Genomic DNA, 15,176 nt, shown 5'->3' with positions numbered 1-15,176 from the left:
CAGGGGCTGGCGGGGCTGCAGACTCTGGTGAGGCTGCCGGGCCCGCTGGCGGTGCAGAGCCCGGGGGTGCTTCTGGCCGTTCAGGGCGCACGAAGCAAGGCCCCCTGCTCCAGGACAAGGTTGTCGGTAAGACATTCTGAAGGTTTCACTGATTACTGCATGGATGCGACTGTCATGTGTCAAAGCCATTTCCAAAAGTAAATGGCTTTGGGAGTGCTTATGGTAATTACCTACTGACAGGAGAAAACTGTGACTACTCAAGGGACATGCTGGAGCTAATATCCCTGCCATAAACAGGGATAGGTTGACCAACCTGTTCCCGTAATTGTTAGCCTAGACATATAAAACCTTTGTAAACACTAACATGTGTTCATGTCCCATCTGAATGGGCATAAAACAAAAGCTACAGGATGGTAGTTCAGGCAGCAACTTATACAAACACACACTGACACACATATGTACTGTATGTATGTGTGTATATACAGGACAACGCTTTAAGGGGTTTTAGGGATTTTTAAAAGAAATCATATATAACAGCTGATAGTATTAGCAATAGCAAGAAGTTGTTTTCCCTACAAATTATTTATCTGAATATTCAAGGATACATGTCTAGTTTCAAAGAACTAAGACTAATTTTTCCTGTTATATAATTCTGTTAAAAGAAAAATAATGTCTAACAAAAACATGGCTTAAGCATTTCCTACACTAATTTAAATATAACTTAAGTTATAACTATAACTTAAATATAACTCTTTAGCATGTTGTTAGAAAAATACTTATGCCTCTTTAAAAATTTGTACTCCACACTACAAAGCTTTTTTGCTTCAAAAAGGTAAATCATTAACTTAATGTTCTTCTTGTTTATTGGTAGGGTTCTTAACTAACTGTTCAAAGGGTGCTGTAGTGGCGAAATTTCACTACAGGTGCTAATATATGGGGTCAGTACAAAAAAAACAAAAACAAAAAAACCTGTCCTGGTGTCATTGTATATAGTGTTTGTGTGCAATCTATAAATGCATTTGTGTTGTACTTTGTGCTTTATGTTGACTAATCATAAAATGCTTCCTCATACTACTGAGCCTCGATTGCAAATTGGTATTGAGACCATCACATCCACCAGAAGTACAATTTCCAATGAAGATGCCACGAGGATTCAAGCCCAGAGGGAAGGGGGAATACTTTGTATGCACACCAGGTGATGACAGACAATGCAAGTAAACCACACCAATCCATCCCAACAGCCGGCCAACCTTTGTCAACAGTCATGATACGCTCCATCATCCCATTGCACCAGATGACCAATGAAAATGGCACAGTGACACAGAAATGGTGGGAAAATGGCTAAAACAAGGAAGTCATTTAGGGAAGATTTAGGGAAACTGGAGCTGCTTTGGGAGGCACCGAAAAATTACTTTGGACGGAAGGAAAAGGATGGATCCCCCTTAACAACTTAACCAATGAGAAAGCAAACTGAATATCAATCCTTTACACCTCTATCCTTGGCAGTGTTAATCATCAAAAGATCTGAGAAGATGACATTGTTTAGGTGATGTCAGTATCATGTATGAGGTCAACCGGGCATATTTTGGTTGAAAAAGAACAGATGAATGTATAGAAGAGAGGTGAAGAGGAAACCAGAGAGGAAAATGCATACTTTAGAAGAGAAAACCTGGCTTCCTGCATCACACGGACAAATGAAGACATTTTCAAAATAATTTTCAAATATTGCATGTTTCTTCTTTAATGGTTAACTGTCTAACAATAGTTAAACTTTTAAAATTAGATAAATGATATTGCATTTGCAAACAAACATAGTTTTTGCCACGGGTAAGCACGTAAAACGCTTAAGTATATGGCCGAGTTCACATGCACAAGCAGTGTGTAGCTCTTTTTTGACTGAAACTCAGTTGATACATTTAAAATAACCTTAAGATAACCATGGTGGTTAAGGTAACCCGTCTTTTAAACAAATTAAACCGATTTGCAAGTGGGCCATAAACTGGCAGTGACTGTGCTCCTTTTAAAAACCCTCCAGAGCCTGGAGTTCACTTTACCAGTGGGCTGGAGGATGTCAGCGCCATTCTGGGGGAGTCAGCAGAGTTGGTCTGTAAGCTGAGCAGTGCTGCTTCCAAAGGACTCTGGTCCAAAGATGGGAAAGAGGTGAGAATTTCCACCATAACTACAACTGGTCATTAGGAAAACACAAATTAAATATTGTCATACATCTCACTTGCTCATGGTGGATGTAACAGTCTTTTACATAACATTTTGTGCAGCAACTACAATATTATAGTAGCCTTTGAATATTGCATTGAATAATAACATGGATATTCAAACAATCAAACAATTAAAGCGAATCAAAAAATGCAATCCATTTTTTTCCTTTTTTAAGTGAAAAATACACACTTTAATGGACATTGTCCCTTATTAAACGTTAATATATCATAATTCACTAATATAATGTAAAAGAGTGCAATGTGCAGCTGAAAAAAAATTAGTTGTTTTGTTGTTACTTGGGCTATGTGACAGAGAGAGAGATGCCATCTTTTTTTTTGGAGACTACCGCACATGATGAATGAAAATATGAACGATAGCATGATCCAACATGACCACATGATGCTAATCCTCACCACAAGAATTGAGTTGTCATGCATAAGGCTTGAAGCAGGACTGGTCCCAGGGACAGAGAAGTTCGATCAGAAGCCACTGGAAGTGGGGTGTTAACATTTGGCTACAGAAGCAAGGCTTTGAGAGAGGTTTCATTCAGTATGAACCTGTGGCAGCAGTTGGCCAATCAGAACCAGTTGCCAGCAACAGTTACAAAAGAAAAAAAGGCAAATGTACACAGCTGTACATTATAAAATATGCAGCACATGTTATGTTAAATACTATTATTCTAAACAAAGGAATATCTCTGGGATTCTCTCTGTGGGTTTTGATCTCTTGAAATTCTGCCAGCCCTCAGAAAATGTCAAATTAAATTTTTTAAAGTTTCAGATAGTTCAAATAATTGTCACAGCCCTGATTTGGCAATATTATTTACTTGCTTAACAAATGGCCTCATCCAGGATGCTTGAAAGTACATTCGACATATTTCTGTTTGAGAGCTGGATCTTTACTGGCCCAATTCAGGTTAAAATAACTTTACTCAAGGGTATAAAAGCGTTGCCCCTCTTATGATTCAAGCTGAAATCTTCTGGTTAAACTGTAGCTGCCAAACCAGATATTGCAGATCTTCATTAATATGATAACTTGCATTGTACCAATACACATCTAGAAAACTAAATTTGTGTCTGTATGCTTTTTATTCTGCTGAAATGTTATAGCCGCTATTTCATTTGGGGTGGGGTGGGGGATTGTGGGATTTTGTGAATTCCATTGGATTCAGCACACTGTTACCCTTAAACATCCCTGTGTGTTCCTCATCAGCTGTCCTCCTCTGCTGGCATTACCATTAGCAAAGACGGTCTCTGCCACAAGCTGAAAATCCATAAAGTCTCAGAAGAACATTCTGGAAAATACCGCTTTGAGGCAGAAGGACGTAAAACAGAAGCGGTGATTGTTGTGGAAGGTTAGAATAGATGTCATTGCCACCTGTTGTTCATACACTAGGCTTGAAATTGAACAGGTTAAATCACCTCATCACCTGTGTATAATCACCTCTCTGACTAACGAGGTAAGGTAGTACTTCAATAACAGTCAGAATCACTTACGTGTGTCATACGCATTTCATTATAATTTAAAGGAACTGATGGCAAAAATACCAACATACAAAATACACTTTAATTTCAATTAAAAACATGCTAAAAGTGGTAGACTGATGCTTTGAATATCTGTAGATGCAACTTTCAAACATGCCATTTTGCACACACACACATACACATACACATGTGCACGCACACGTGCACACACGCACACGCACACGCACACGCACACGCACACGCACACGCACACACACACACACACATATATACATATTAGTATACTATTTGTGCTTAGAAGTGCCAGTTGTTAATATATAATATCAGATGTAAAAGATACACATTTACATATCAAAATACATTTCTTCCCCACAAAATTGCATATTTTTTTTGTCATTAGGACGCTCAACCTTTCTTGTCTGCCTACATGGTTTTAGTAACAAATGCTAAAATAATAGGCAATTGCTTTGTTTTTGTGTGTCTTAGACCCACCAAGGTTTGACAAAGCTGACCTTGCTACATTTTCTGAGCCTGTGACTGTGAAGAATGGACAGAGTGCAACCTTCAAATTACCATTCGTGGGTCGGGAACCAATGAAGGTGCAGTGGTACAGAGAGGGGGAGGAGTTAACAGAGGATGCCAACATCAAGGTGGAAAGGGCTCCGGGTCACAGCCGCCTGCTTATCCGCAAGCTGCATCGTAAAGACTCTGGAGAAATCAAGGTCAAGGTCAAGAATGAGTTTGGAACCATTGAAGCCGTATCCCAACTCAATGTCCTTGGTAGGTAGGGCCAGACAAATGAAAGCAGAAACTCCAAAAATTGTATGACTGGAAAGGAAATGTGAAGGACAGGAGCCTACAGCCACTCAAGTCTCCCATTGCATATGAGGGGCAACAACATCAGGGAGGTTTGCTGTAGTACTGTTATTTTTTCTATATCATGACATGACATTTTGGGAACACTAAAGCATAGTTATGAAATATTTAAACTTGAATCCTTTTATACTTTTTGAGTATACTTTCTCCCACATTCTATCCTTTTATTCTTATTAGATACTTAGCCAGTGCTCGTCCTCTGACATAACATCCTTACACACTAGGCAACTTGGCCCTGAATTTAGGATTTAGAAATGGTTGGTGATGACTAGATAGCCTCAAATCAGAAGTCACAGATCACTTGTAGACTGGAATTCTTTAGCTTACATTAGTGAACCTGATGGGTGTAATAAGACAGGATGAAAACATCAGAGAAAGAATGTTCTGCAACATCAACTTAGTGAAAAATCATATGTGTGAGGCTTATGAGAGAAAAGCTGGAGGTACAATTCTCTTCTGTAACCTGTAATGTGTATTCTGTTTGACAACGGCTCCATGATGTAACAAATTAACAGTAACCATGCAAGAAGTCAACACAAAACTTAACTTCCCCCTTCTTTTACGGCAGACAAGCCTACCCCACCACAAGGCCCATTGGAGGTGATTGAAGGCTCTGCATCCTGTATTGAGATCAAGTGGAGGCCCCCAAAAGATGATGGCGGTTCTCAAATCTTACATTACAACCTGGAGCGTCAACAGGTGGGACGTAACACCTGGAAAAAGATAGGGGACATCCCGGGCAAGTCTCCCACATACAGGGACACAGATGTGGACCACGGCAAACGGTACTGCTACCGCATCAAGGCCATTACTGCAGAGGGTGTCAGTGAGGTGATGGAGACAGAAGACGTCCAGGCTGGCACTAAAGGTGAACTTGTCGCAAGCCAGCATCAATCAATTTATCTTATTTTCCTTTCAAGCATTTTGCGTACCAAGGTTCTACCAATTAACCTTGCCTATTAAGGAGCTAACAAAAGAATTGCTACAATTGCTACATCGTGTTCTTTTTCCAAGCCAACTAAGCAAATGCAGGAAGTAAGCCATTACCATTCACATAATCACTGTTGTGTCCAGCTGAGATGTTACAGCAAAAAAAAGGACACGGAGAGGTTTCATATGATGAACACCACCATTAATAGCAATTGCCTATGTTTATGTTTCTATGCCTATGATGTTCATGCTGAATATCAGTTTGTTGGCAAATTATAAAAGATGTTCTGCACAAGCTCACCCTACATAGTTCAGGACATATAGTTTATAGAAACAGAAATATGGTGTACAACTAGTTTGCAAAACCACTGACAAGCTAGTAAATAGACGAAGTCTGGCTCACAACTCCAACTGACTCAATACAAACAAGTAGGACTGAACTAAATGCTAGGCTTTCCTACAGTTTGTTAGACCAATACATTTAGACTGTGCTTGCACTATTCACATTCAAACACCCCACATAAAAATGTTATTAGACATAATAAATAAAAAGAAAAAACTCCTTCATTCAGATTGCATAGTGCCTTCACACATTCTACACTCAAAACAATGTCTGCCAACAGACACAGAATGCCATCAAATGTTCTAGGTTACCATCTCATGTGTGACATCACCATAAGTGATGCTAAAATGTCACAGTAATGCCATTTATGAAATGGACGATGACACAAGACACCCTATGACAGGGTATGTCAGATAACACAAGCTTTTATCAACTCTTCCACTGATGTTTGTGTCCATTTTTACTTTAGCATACCCTGGTTCACCTGCTGCACCCAAAGTGGTCAGTGCTTTCAAGAACTGCATCACTCTGTCATGGGTTGCCCCAACCAACACTGGAGGAACCAGCATTGTGGGCTACAACCTGGAGAAACGCAAGAAAGGCAGCAACCTCTGGAGCCCAGTGAACCCTCTGGATGAGCCCATTAAAGGTCTGGGCTTTTCTTACACCATACATCAATCCCAACTGATTACCATTAGGCTATATGGTTTCATCTGTAGTGTCTGTTTCAGTGTCTATTTAGACATAGTTAACAATTTGTTATCAGAAAATACAAATTAATGTAACTTCACGTTACACAGGATACATACAAATTCAAAGAAAACCAAAAAAGGTACAAAAAAGAAAAAAAATGGTAAAATTCCACATCTTCATAAAACCACTTCTTCATGTAATTTATAAATATATTTGGCAATCTATGGAATCTATTAGTGTTGTGTAGTGTAGTGTTTTATGTCAAAAGCTGGTTTTGCTTTATTTCAAAATATAACTACAACAATGTCATTAACTCAAGACCTGATCTACCTAGTGATTAAATTCTAAATAGGCTAAAATAATTACAGCACATTAAAACAGCCTATTTTTGGGACAAGCATGCAACTTTCTGTATTATCAAAGTATAAACAATATTTGCTTTGTGACCCTAGAGAAAACCTTTGCAGTGAAGGACATCATTGAGGGGTTGGAATATGAGTTCCGTGTGTCTGCAATCAACTTTTCTGGGGCAGGAGAGCCAAGTGTCCCATCTGAGTTTGTGTTTGCCAGAGACCCCAAGAGTAAGTTATCTTGAGAAAAAGTTATAACCAAAGTTTACGTTACACAAAGTTACACAAAATGTACACAACATAATATATTGGAAAATGACAGAAAGGAACTTACCATGAAACAGTTAACACACCTTAAAATTAAAACAAGGACAACAAGTCATTGTTGAAGAACATCTGATATTCAATAAGGTGCTAGTGATATGTGTAGCTCCCTTAGCCCCAGAGTTGGGGTCAATTCCATTTCAGCTCAGTAAATTCTGGAAATGAACTGAAATTAAATTCATGAATTGAACACCTTTCATAGAAAATGATGGGCCGATTTTCAATTCATCAGCTGAATTTCAATTCATGTCTTGAACTGACTGAACTGAAATGGAATTGAATCTGCTTAGGCCTGTGTAATGTATTATCAAACTATATCTGCTGACAAGACCTATTCAGATGGCCAGGTAGCTGGATGCGAATGCCAGTAATGTCACTGCTGGGACATTCTGACACACAGCTATCATTACTCCATGCTGTGTGCTTCCAGAGCCCCCTGGGAAGGTTGTAGACCTGAAGGTGACAGACTCCTCCTACACCACCTTGTCCCTGAGCTGGTCTAAACCCCACGAAGAAGCAGGTGCCCAAGATGAAGCTAAAGGCTTTTTTGTGGAGATCAGGCCAGCAGACAGCCCAGAGTGGCATCGCTGTAACACTAACGCCATTTCCATGACAAGCTACACCATAAAGGGTCTGAAGTCGATGGCAATGTACTGGGTGAGGGTGATTGGCGCCAATGACGGGGGAGAGGGGGGGCCCCAAGAACTTAATAACTACATCCTTGCCATGCCCCCTCCTGGTGAGTACAAATAAGAGGTACCTGATCCTTTACTTGAGCAAACATTTTCAGTACACTTTTTTGTTGTCATGTGCAACATTCTTCAAGAATTTATTCAAGCATGAAAAAGTTGAAAAGTAATTAGCATTAACATTTTTTCCTCATTTCTTTGTCTATTTACTAGTGAGGCCACGATTCACAGATGCCAAAATGAACAGCTTCATGGTGGTGAGAGCAGGAAACTCTGCACGAGTCAACATCAACTTTGAGGTAAAAAATAAAAGAACTGTCACTGCAAGAAAATAACTAACTGTAAAAGGGCAGTGTGATCTTGTTTTAACATACCTCTACACAAAGCAACTGACAGTAGACAGATGTTATGCCCCGTGAAACTGGAACTGGCTGAAAGGTTCAGATGATATTTCAGAAAATAAACAGGTATAATTACTGAGATTTGACAACCACTGAATTGAAAGGCCATCAACTGGCCAACAACTGTGTTGTGATACTTTCATTCTTCAACTTTCATTCATCCATAATCCTGCTTGGTGTGATGGGGCTAAATACAGATGGGCATTTGTAAATATTTCACATGGATTACATAGTTATACCAATATTATTATAAGCATTACATGTACAGTTTCCACCTTTCAAATGACCTACAAATGTTTTGAATTGTATACATATGCTGCTACACAACAATGTGATGTGTTTGCGACAAATCATTATTTTGGTGTTATCACCTGCAGGCTTCCCCTGTTCCAGAAATCATTTGGCTGAAAGATGGCACGCCTGTGTCTAAACGGATAACCATTAGCAATGCTGAGGGCACATCACAGCTCCTGATTGCCTCATCAGAGCGCTCTGACACAGGTGTCTACACCATAATAATCAAGAACCTGGTTGGCCAGGAAACATTCAGCGTTGAGATCAGAGTCACAGGTAATGCAAATCTACCCAATGTTTTAAGACACTAACACACAGCTGGGTCACTGGTGTGCTATTCCAATACTGCAAGAAGTTGTTGCACACACTATGTGACCATCATAGAAGTGTCACCAGTTCTTTCCCTTGCTCAATGGTTGTTATTATGGGATGGTTTTTATAGATGTGTAGCAAAGAGCGAGAGCAGTCATCCCACCCAGCCTCGAACACAAGTCTACAGGGTGCCAAACCTGCAGCTTGACCGCAACCCTAAAGAGCCAGGCTCGTTGGTATGGCAGTCAGAGTGCATACTCAACCATTGTGACACCACTCTGTCACAAGGTGAACAAAACTGTTTTGCATGGATCAAAGTAATTTTTGCTGATCTTGCAAAACAGCAAAGAGTAGGAGGAAAAAATTCTTTAAGTTAGTCTCTGAGAATGTATACATTTAAGTTTCTGTAGCATGCTCATCCGCCCTGCATCTTTTGCGCTGTCATATTTGGGAGTTCTGCTGTGCAGTTCAACCTCTCTCGTTCATTGACTGATCTGATTAATGATAAACATGTTTCTGACCTGATTTCAGACGAGCCCAAGCCACCGGGTCCAGTGGAGCTTGACGAGAATGTTCCAGGCACGGTGACTGTCTCTTGGACGCCCTCTCCGGATGAGAAACGTGATGACAGGCTGCACTACATGGTGTCCAAACGCGACTCCGTCAAGCGAACCTGGCACACCGTAGCTGACCACCTCTTCAATAACAGGTTCACTGTCTGCAATATCATGCCTGGGCGGGAGTACTACTTCCGAGTGTATGCCAAGAACGACATGGGCCTCTCTGACCCTTCTGAATCACCAGTTTGGTCAGTCACCAGGAAGAAAGGTATGTTGAATCAGTTGTAGGTATCTAGTTTAGAATAAATTAATCATTGCCTCCTCAACACCAGCTGGAGTATTACCTTAAATTTGCCTTTTCCCTTCTATTGGTGAGTGAACTGATGACCGCTGATTGTACAGCACAGAAAGCAGAGCCAAATTTTTTGAAGATGCAGACCAGAGGGATTCAACTTAAGTAATACAAAGTGAAACACTATTTGCTGTGATTTAGTTCAGTATTTTGGCATCAGACATGTTTTTGTCCAGTTAGATATCAAGAGAAGTAAGCTGTTGGACATGTTTGTTAGAAAACAAAACAAAAATCATACTTTTTGGACATTTTCCCTTTAAGTGTATTTATACCTTACTTAATTTCAGACCTTAACTCACCTCACATACTTCAGCCCTTTACATATTTAGCAAACCACCATTAAGCCAGCTCAGAAGAAATGGACTGAGCCTATTGTCATGATTTAAAGTATGGACTTTGCATTTTGCTATATATATATATATATATATATATATATATATATATATATATATATATATATATATATATATATATATATCTGCTGCACTTCAAATGAGCTAATGAGTATTTCAAGTAAAGTCTGTAGTTCAGTATGCATGAAAAACACAAAATGGCTAACTTTACTACTGGCTCTCACTAGTAGTAGCTGGGTAACTAAAATCTTCCTTTGAACATGCTAGCTAATGACAGATAGCTAGGTACAGGTAGCTAGGTACAGATCATTAAATAAACCATATTGAAGCCAATGCGAGTCTTCTAAGAGTGTCTCAACTAAACACCATGGTACAGAGGAGCCAGTATCAAGCCATGTTTTTAGATGATGTAGTTGGCAAGCCCAGTGATAAAATTTAAACTTTGGTACCCCGAGTCCACTCATGGATTTAGTGCATTGCAATGTGCAAATTTAATTTTCTATTGCTTTTCTTTCCAAATAAGCCTCTATAATCAGGACTTAATTAATAATCAGGATCAATTTATTCTAATAGGTATTAGGTGGTCGTAAAGGGATCGTGGATTATGATTAATTTTTTTTTTCCATCCAGAAAAGTTCCACGTCAATGTGCCTGAATCTAAGCCCTGCAACTTAGAGAGACCACCGAAATTCCTTATCCCTTTGAAGATGCACACTGCACCCCAAGGCTACGAGTGCTACATGAGCTGTGCTGTGAGGGGTGACCCCGCGCCTCATGTCACATGGTATCGAAACAACATCAGCCTCAACACAAACACCAACTATTACATCTCCAACACCTGTGGTGTCTGCTCCATGCTCATCCTCAGAGTTGGGCCCAAGGACACGGGCGAGTACAAAGTCATTGCAGAGAACCCTCTGGGCCGGGCGGAGTGCTCCACCAACCTCATCGTCAGAGGTAAGCCTTTCAACAACCAAAACAATCTCAGCTCAGTGTTTGAAAAGGTTGTAAAGTTTAGTAAAAATAGAAAATGGACCGGCAAGTAAATTCCTCGCATACCACCCATCACTTTATTGCTTTTTATTTAAATCAGTGTACAGCAAAGTGATTACTGTGTACATTGTCTTTGCATGAATAATATAATATTCAATTTTCCTTTGACCTTTTGCTTGAAATAACTAATCATAATAATAATTATACCTATTTTGTTTTTATATAAGATACACTAACATATGTCCCTCATATGTACCCATTCTGAAAGAGGGTCCCCCTTTACTTACAGTGCGTTTTCAGAGCAAGCACAATGTTATATTTCCTGCAATATTGGCAAAATGTTTTAAAGAAAATAAGTTTGTTTTTGTTTTGAGCATAAAATACCAGTAATTCCTGAGAATTCAAGTTTCACTGTTTGCATTGCTCCCCGAGTGTGAGCTAACATAACGGAACTGCAAACGCATTCAACAAAACCATCAACTTATATCAAGTCTTCCTTGTTTCCTTTGGCATCATGGAAGTGCAGAGAGGAATAGTGGACAGACATAGGGACAAACCCTTTGCATGCTGCACACCTTACAGTATTTAACTTGTTCAGTAAAATCAAACAATTTCAGTAATAAATATTTTTCAACAACACATTTATTGTGTTAAACACTCCAATGAATAAGTTAATCGACATTGCTCTAACATTTGTGTGTGTGAGTATTCAAAGCATGTTGCTAACAGTCATCCTTTTTATTGTCTTGTCTGTTTCAGAATAAATCAACTTTAAGGTCAAGATGACAACACCGGCCTTCAACATTTTTTAATCACTTTTTTTTCTTTTCCTGGAATTCTTATTGTGTTTTTTTATGTAGAAATGTGTTGTGTATATTTTCATAGAAAAATGTTGAAGTCATGACATGCAATGTGAAACATCACCCTACAAAACTGGGTTTGTGGTTGATTGCTGACATGTGCATAAATATTCACTTTTGGAGTGTTATGTGATGAATTATATCATGAAATGAAGATTTGCATGAATAAGAAATGAGAAACACTACATAATACTCCACTTGCTGTCAATTGCCTTTTAACCCACAAAACAGAAATGTTTCCGTTTTGAATATGTGATTTTCAAGTGCAATAAAAACCCCAGCCGTAGGCAAGGCAGTATTAATGATAGTTATTCAAGAATAAAGCTAAGGTTCAATCATGCTGTAAACTGCTGTCTTTTACTCTGAGAAATTAAAACAAGTTGTTTAAAAAGTTGTTTAGTTAATGCTGCATTTGTACTGGCTGAAGTCTACTTAGCCTCATACCATGCTGTTTCAGAGCCACTCAGAAGGACTCTGTTCTGTTTAAATGAAACAGGCGTAATTGAAACAGGATCTCTTACACAGCATTGTTTTATGTTGGAGCATTACTCACTCCTCTCCTGCATGCCTGCTCAATAACGTGTTGCAATTTTTTCTGCCTGCATATTACTTAGTCTTTTACAAGGAAGCTACATTGAAAAATAAGAAAATGAGAAGATGTCTGTACTGATTAATGCTGCCATGCTTGAATTCTTGTTAATTCTGTTTAAGATGACAACAATGTTATGTAATTTGCTTCAAGTTTAGTTTGATAAAGTTAACCACTGTACAAAATGGGAGGAAATGTATACTGAACAGGATATTGGCTATTTTTTGTAGCTGTATTCATTGTTCTTTATTAGCAATTCTTTAATAAATTACTTACTTCGTTTGATAACAATAATATCCAGAACAACATACAAAGCTAATACTGTATGAGCAAAAAGAATGGTCATAGATACAGGTTTTGGAAAGAATAAATTTTCACTGACATGAGAATGCAAAGAGTTCCTTGATTTTGAAGATTACATAATCAATCCTATTGGTATAATGGCATATAAAAAGAAAAAAGAAAAAAAAAACTACATAAAATTCTTCCATTCTAGAAATGAGATTACTCCTGGCCTAGGCTGAGCCATATGTGGGAGATGACTATGGCCTTGTTGAAATGTAGCTGAGGCTAGGCTTGTGGCCTATGAGCACATTTGATAGTCCCTATTATCTAACAATATTTTTACTTGATGTCAGTGACTGTCAAGTTCACAATGTTAACAATTGAAAAAAAAAAATGTCTATTACACATATTGTTTTCCTTAATGTTAAAGACAGTTCAGCTGGCTTTAACTTGAGCCTATCTATTTCACAAAATATCTCTATAAGATAAATATAGTTATAGGAAACACAAATTGGTCAGGTGATGAACATTTTTAATAGTTAAAATCATCTGAAATGCATCCCAGTGGCTTTAGTTCTTACCTTTGAATACAAATTCAGTTAAAATATCAGGCAACATTAGGGAATGGTTTTATCTTCTTTACAAAATTAGATAGTGAAAGTATGCTTGCCTTTTGTTTAGTCTTTTCTTCAACGCACCTTTTCATGAGAAAAAGGGAGCAGTCATTTACTTTATAAAGTAGTTTAAAAAGATCATATGAAAACTGACACTAGATTTTATTAAGTAAACCTGAATGAATGCAATCAAGGTACCTATACAATGAGTTTGATTAGTATGTATTTGTTTTTCAATGTATACACAGATGATTAACACAGTAGCCATGTTAGATAGTTTGGTGTCAATTAATACTTAACTGTGAAGGAGTGGAAAGCATAAACTCTTTAAATAAACCTGAGAATTGTAACATTATTAATTGCCATGCCTGTCTGTTTTCTTATTATCATACACATATTTAAATGAAAGCATTGTTAGTAAAAATGCCAGGGAATAATATGCATACACATGTAAGTGAATATTTATACAGCAATCAAAATCTATTACAACATTGACTTTGTAAGTATTCCAGGCTGTAAAATCATATTTAAAATATAATTACCAAATTTTAATTTCCCCTTACAGAATATTTATCACACACAATGGTCAACCTTCTAAATAGCCTGCTGTTCAACTTATCACTTCCCCTCAGGGTATCACACTAATCTGAATGCCATGTTCACAGGTTCAGACCATTCCCCAAATCATTTAGAATGAAGGGCCTTGTTGGAAGCTCATGACCCCTTCCATTCCTCCCTAAAATACTCGCTGTCCTTTGCAGGAGCGTTACACCTGTCTCTGAAATACTGAGCGCCACACATGGAGATATTTGGTTTCACTTCACTTTAGAATTCATTTCTGTATACTAACAAGGGATTGAACCCATAACTAGGATCAAGGCTGGAAATACATCTCTGCAAACACATAATTTCTAGGCTCAGTGACAAATGCACTTTAAATCCGTTTTCACAACATTCTCATTTTTTCATTCTCATGTCTCCATTAAATTTCCATAAAACTACTTTAGTAAGAGTGCATTAACGAAGCATTATAAGTCATCTCATACACATTCAAGTTAGTCCACTAACTTAGTCCACTCCACTATCATGCTTCTAACCATTAAACTGACCATTTTCTAGCTAATTAAAGCAAAATTAAATTACGGTAGCTATATCAATATCAAGAATTTTCCACATTTTGAGGCTCAGACAATAGCAGTGAGTCCTACCTCAGCTTCAGCTCAGTAGAAATCTGCCATTATCGTTGTTGAAATTCCATCTGTCTGTGTGGTCATATTTTAGGTACCGCAGTCCCAACATATGCATGCCAGCTTTACTGAAAATTTCAATAAACCCATTTTCAACACCACAAGTAACTTGTGGTGCGACCATACTTTGTTCACCTAAATTCAAATATCCTCATAAAATCTTAAAGTCTTATTTCAAAGAGGCATGCTACAGGACCTTTAATGTCGAAACAGGGTAGCTGGACTGTTCTGCTCATACTTTGGTATCCTCAGATACATTTAAAGCAGTAACCCTATTTCATCTGTAAATAGTGTGCAATTCTAGCCCAAGGGTGGAGTAAGCGAACCCCTTTCTCCCTTGCCCCCAGTACCTCCTCCCCTACCAATGTTACACTTCCCCCAAATACAAGACAGCAAGGCTAACTTTGGCA

At 38.4% G+C, this 15,176-nt stretch overlaps 1 protein-coding gene across 1 annotated transcript in view; it reads left to right on the top strand.

The window, feature by feature from the left end:
* The window catches only part of LOC118778852 (immunoglobulin-like and fibronectin type III domain-containing protein 1), a 36,405-nt gene extending 22,531 nt beyond the window's left edge, over nt 1–13,874 (top strand). Inside the window, exons 13-24 of the mRNA XM_036530614.1 lie at nt 2,036–2,160; nt 3,430–3,571; nt 4,188–4,481; nt 5,146–5,445; nt 6,320–6,499; nt 6,996–7,124; nt 7,648–7,956; nt 8,120–8,205; nt 8,685–8,877; nt 9,445–9,741; nt 10,809–11,135; nt 11,931–13,874. Of these exons, the coding sequence (XP_036386507.1) occupies nt 2,036–2,160; nt 3,430–3,571; nt 4,188–4,481; nt 5,146–5,445; nt 6,320–6,499; nt 6,996–7,124; nt 7,648–7,956; nt 8,120–8,205; nt 8,685–8,877; nt 9,445–9,741; nt 10,809–11,135; nt 11,931–11,935 (2,387 nt within the window). The 3' untranslated portion in view covers nt 11,936–13,874. The remainder of the gene's footprint in view (nt 1–2,035; nt 2,161–3,429; nt 3,572–4,187; nt 4,482–5,145; nt 5,446–6,319; nt 6,500–6,995; nt 7,125–7,647; nt 7,957–8,119; nt 8,206–8,684; nt 8,878–9,444; nt 9,742–10,808; nt 11,136–11,930) is intronic.
* The last annotated feature ends 1,302 nt before the right edge of the window (nt 13,875–15,176 follow it).

Source organism: Megalops cyprinoides, chromosome 6 (assembly GCF_013368585.1).
Source record: "Megalops cyprinoides isolate fMegCyp1 chromosome 6, fMegCyp1.pri, whole genome shotgun sequence".
Taxonomy (NCBI): Eukaryota; Metazoa; Chordata; class Actinopteri; order Elopiformes; family Megalopidae; genus Megalops; species Megalops cyprinoides.
Note: the sequence above shows the minus strand (reverse complement) of the source record. Positions and strands in the feature narration are given on the sequence as shown.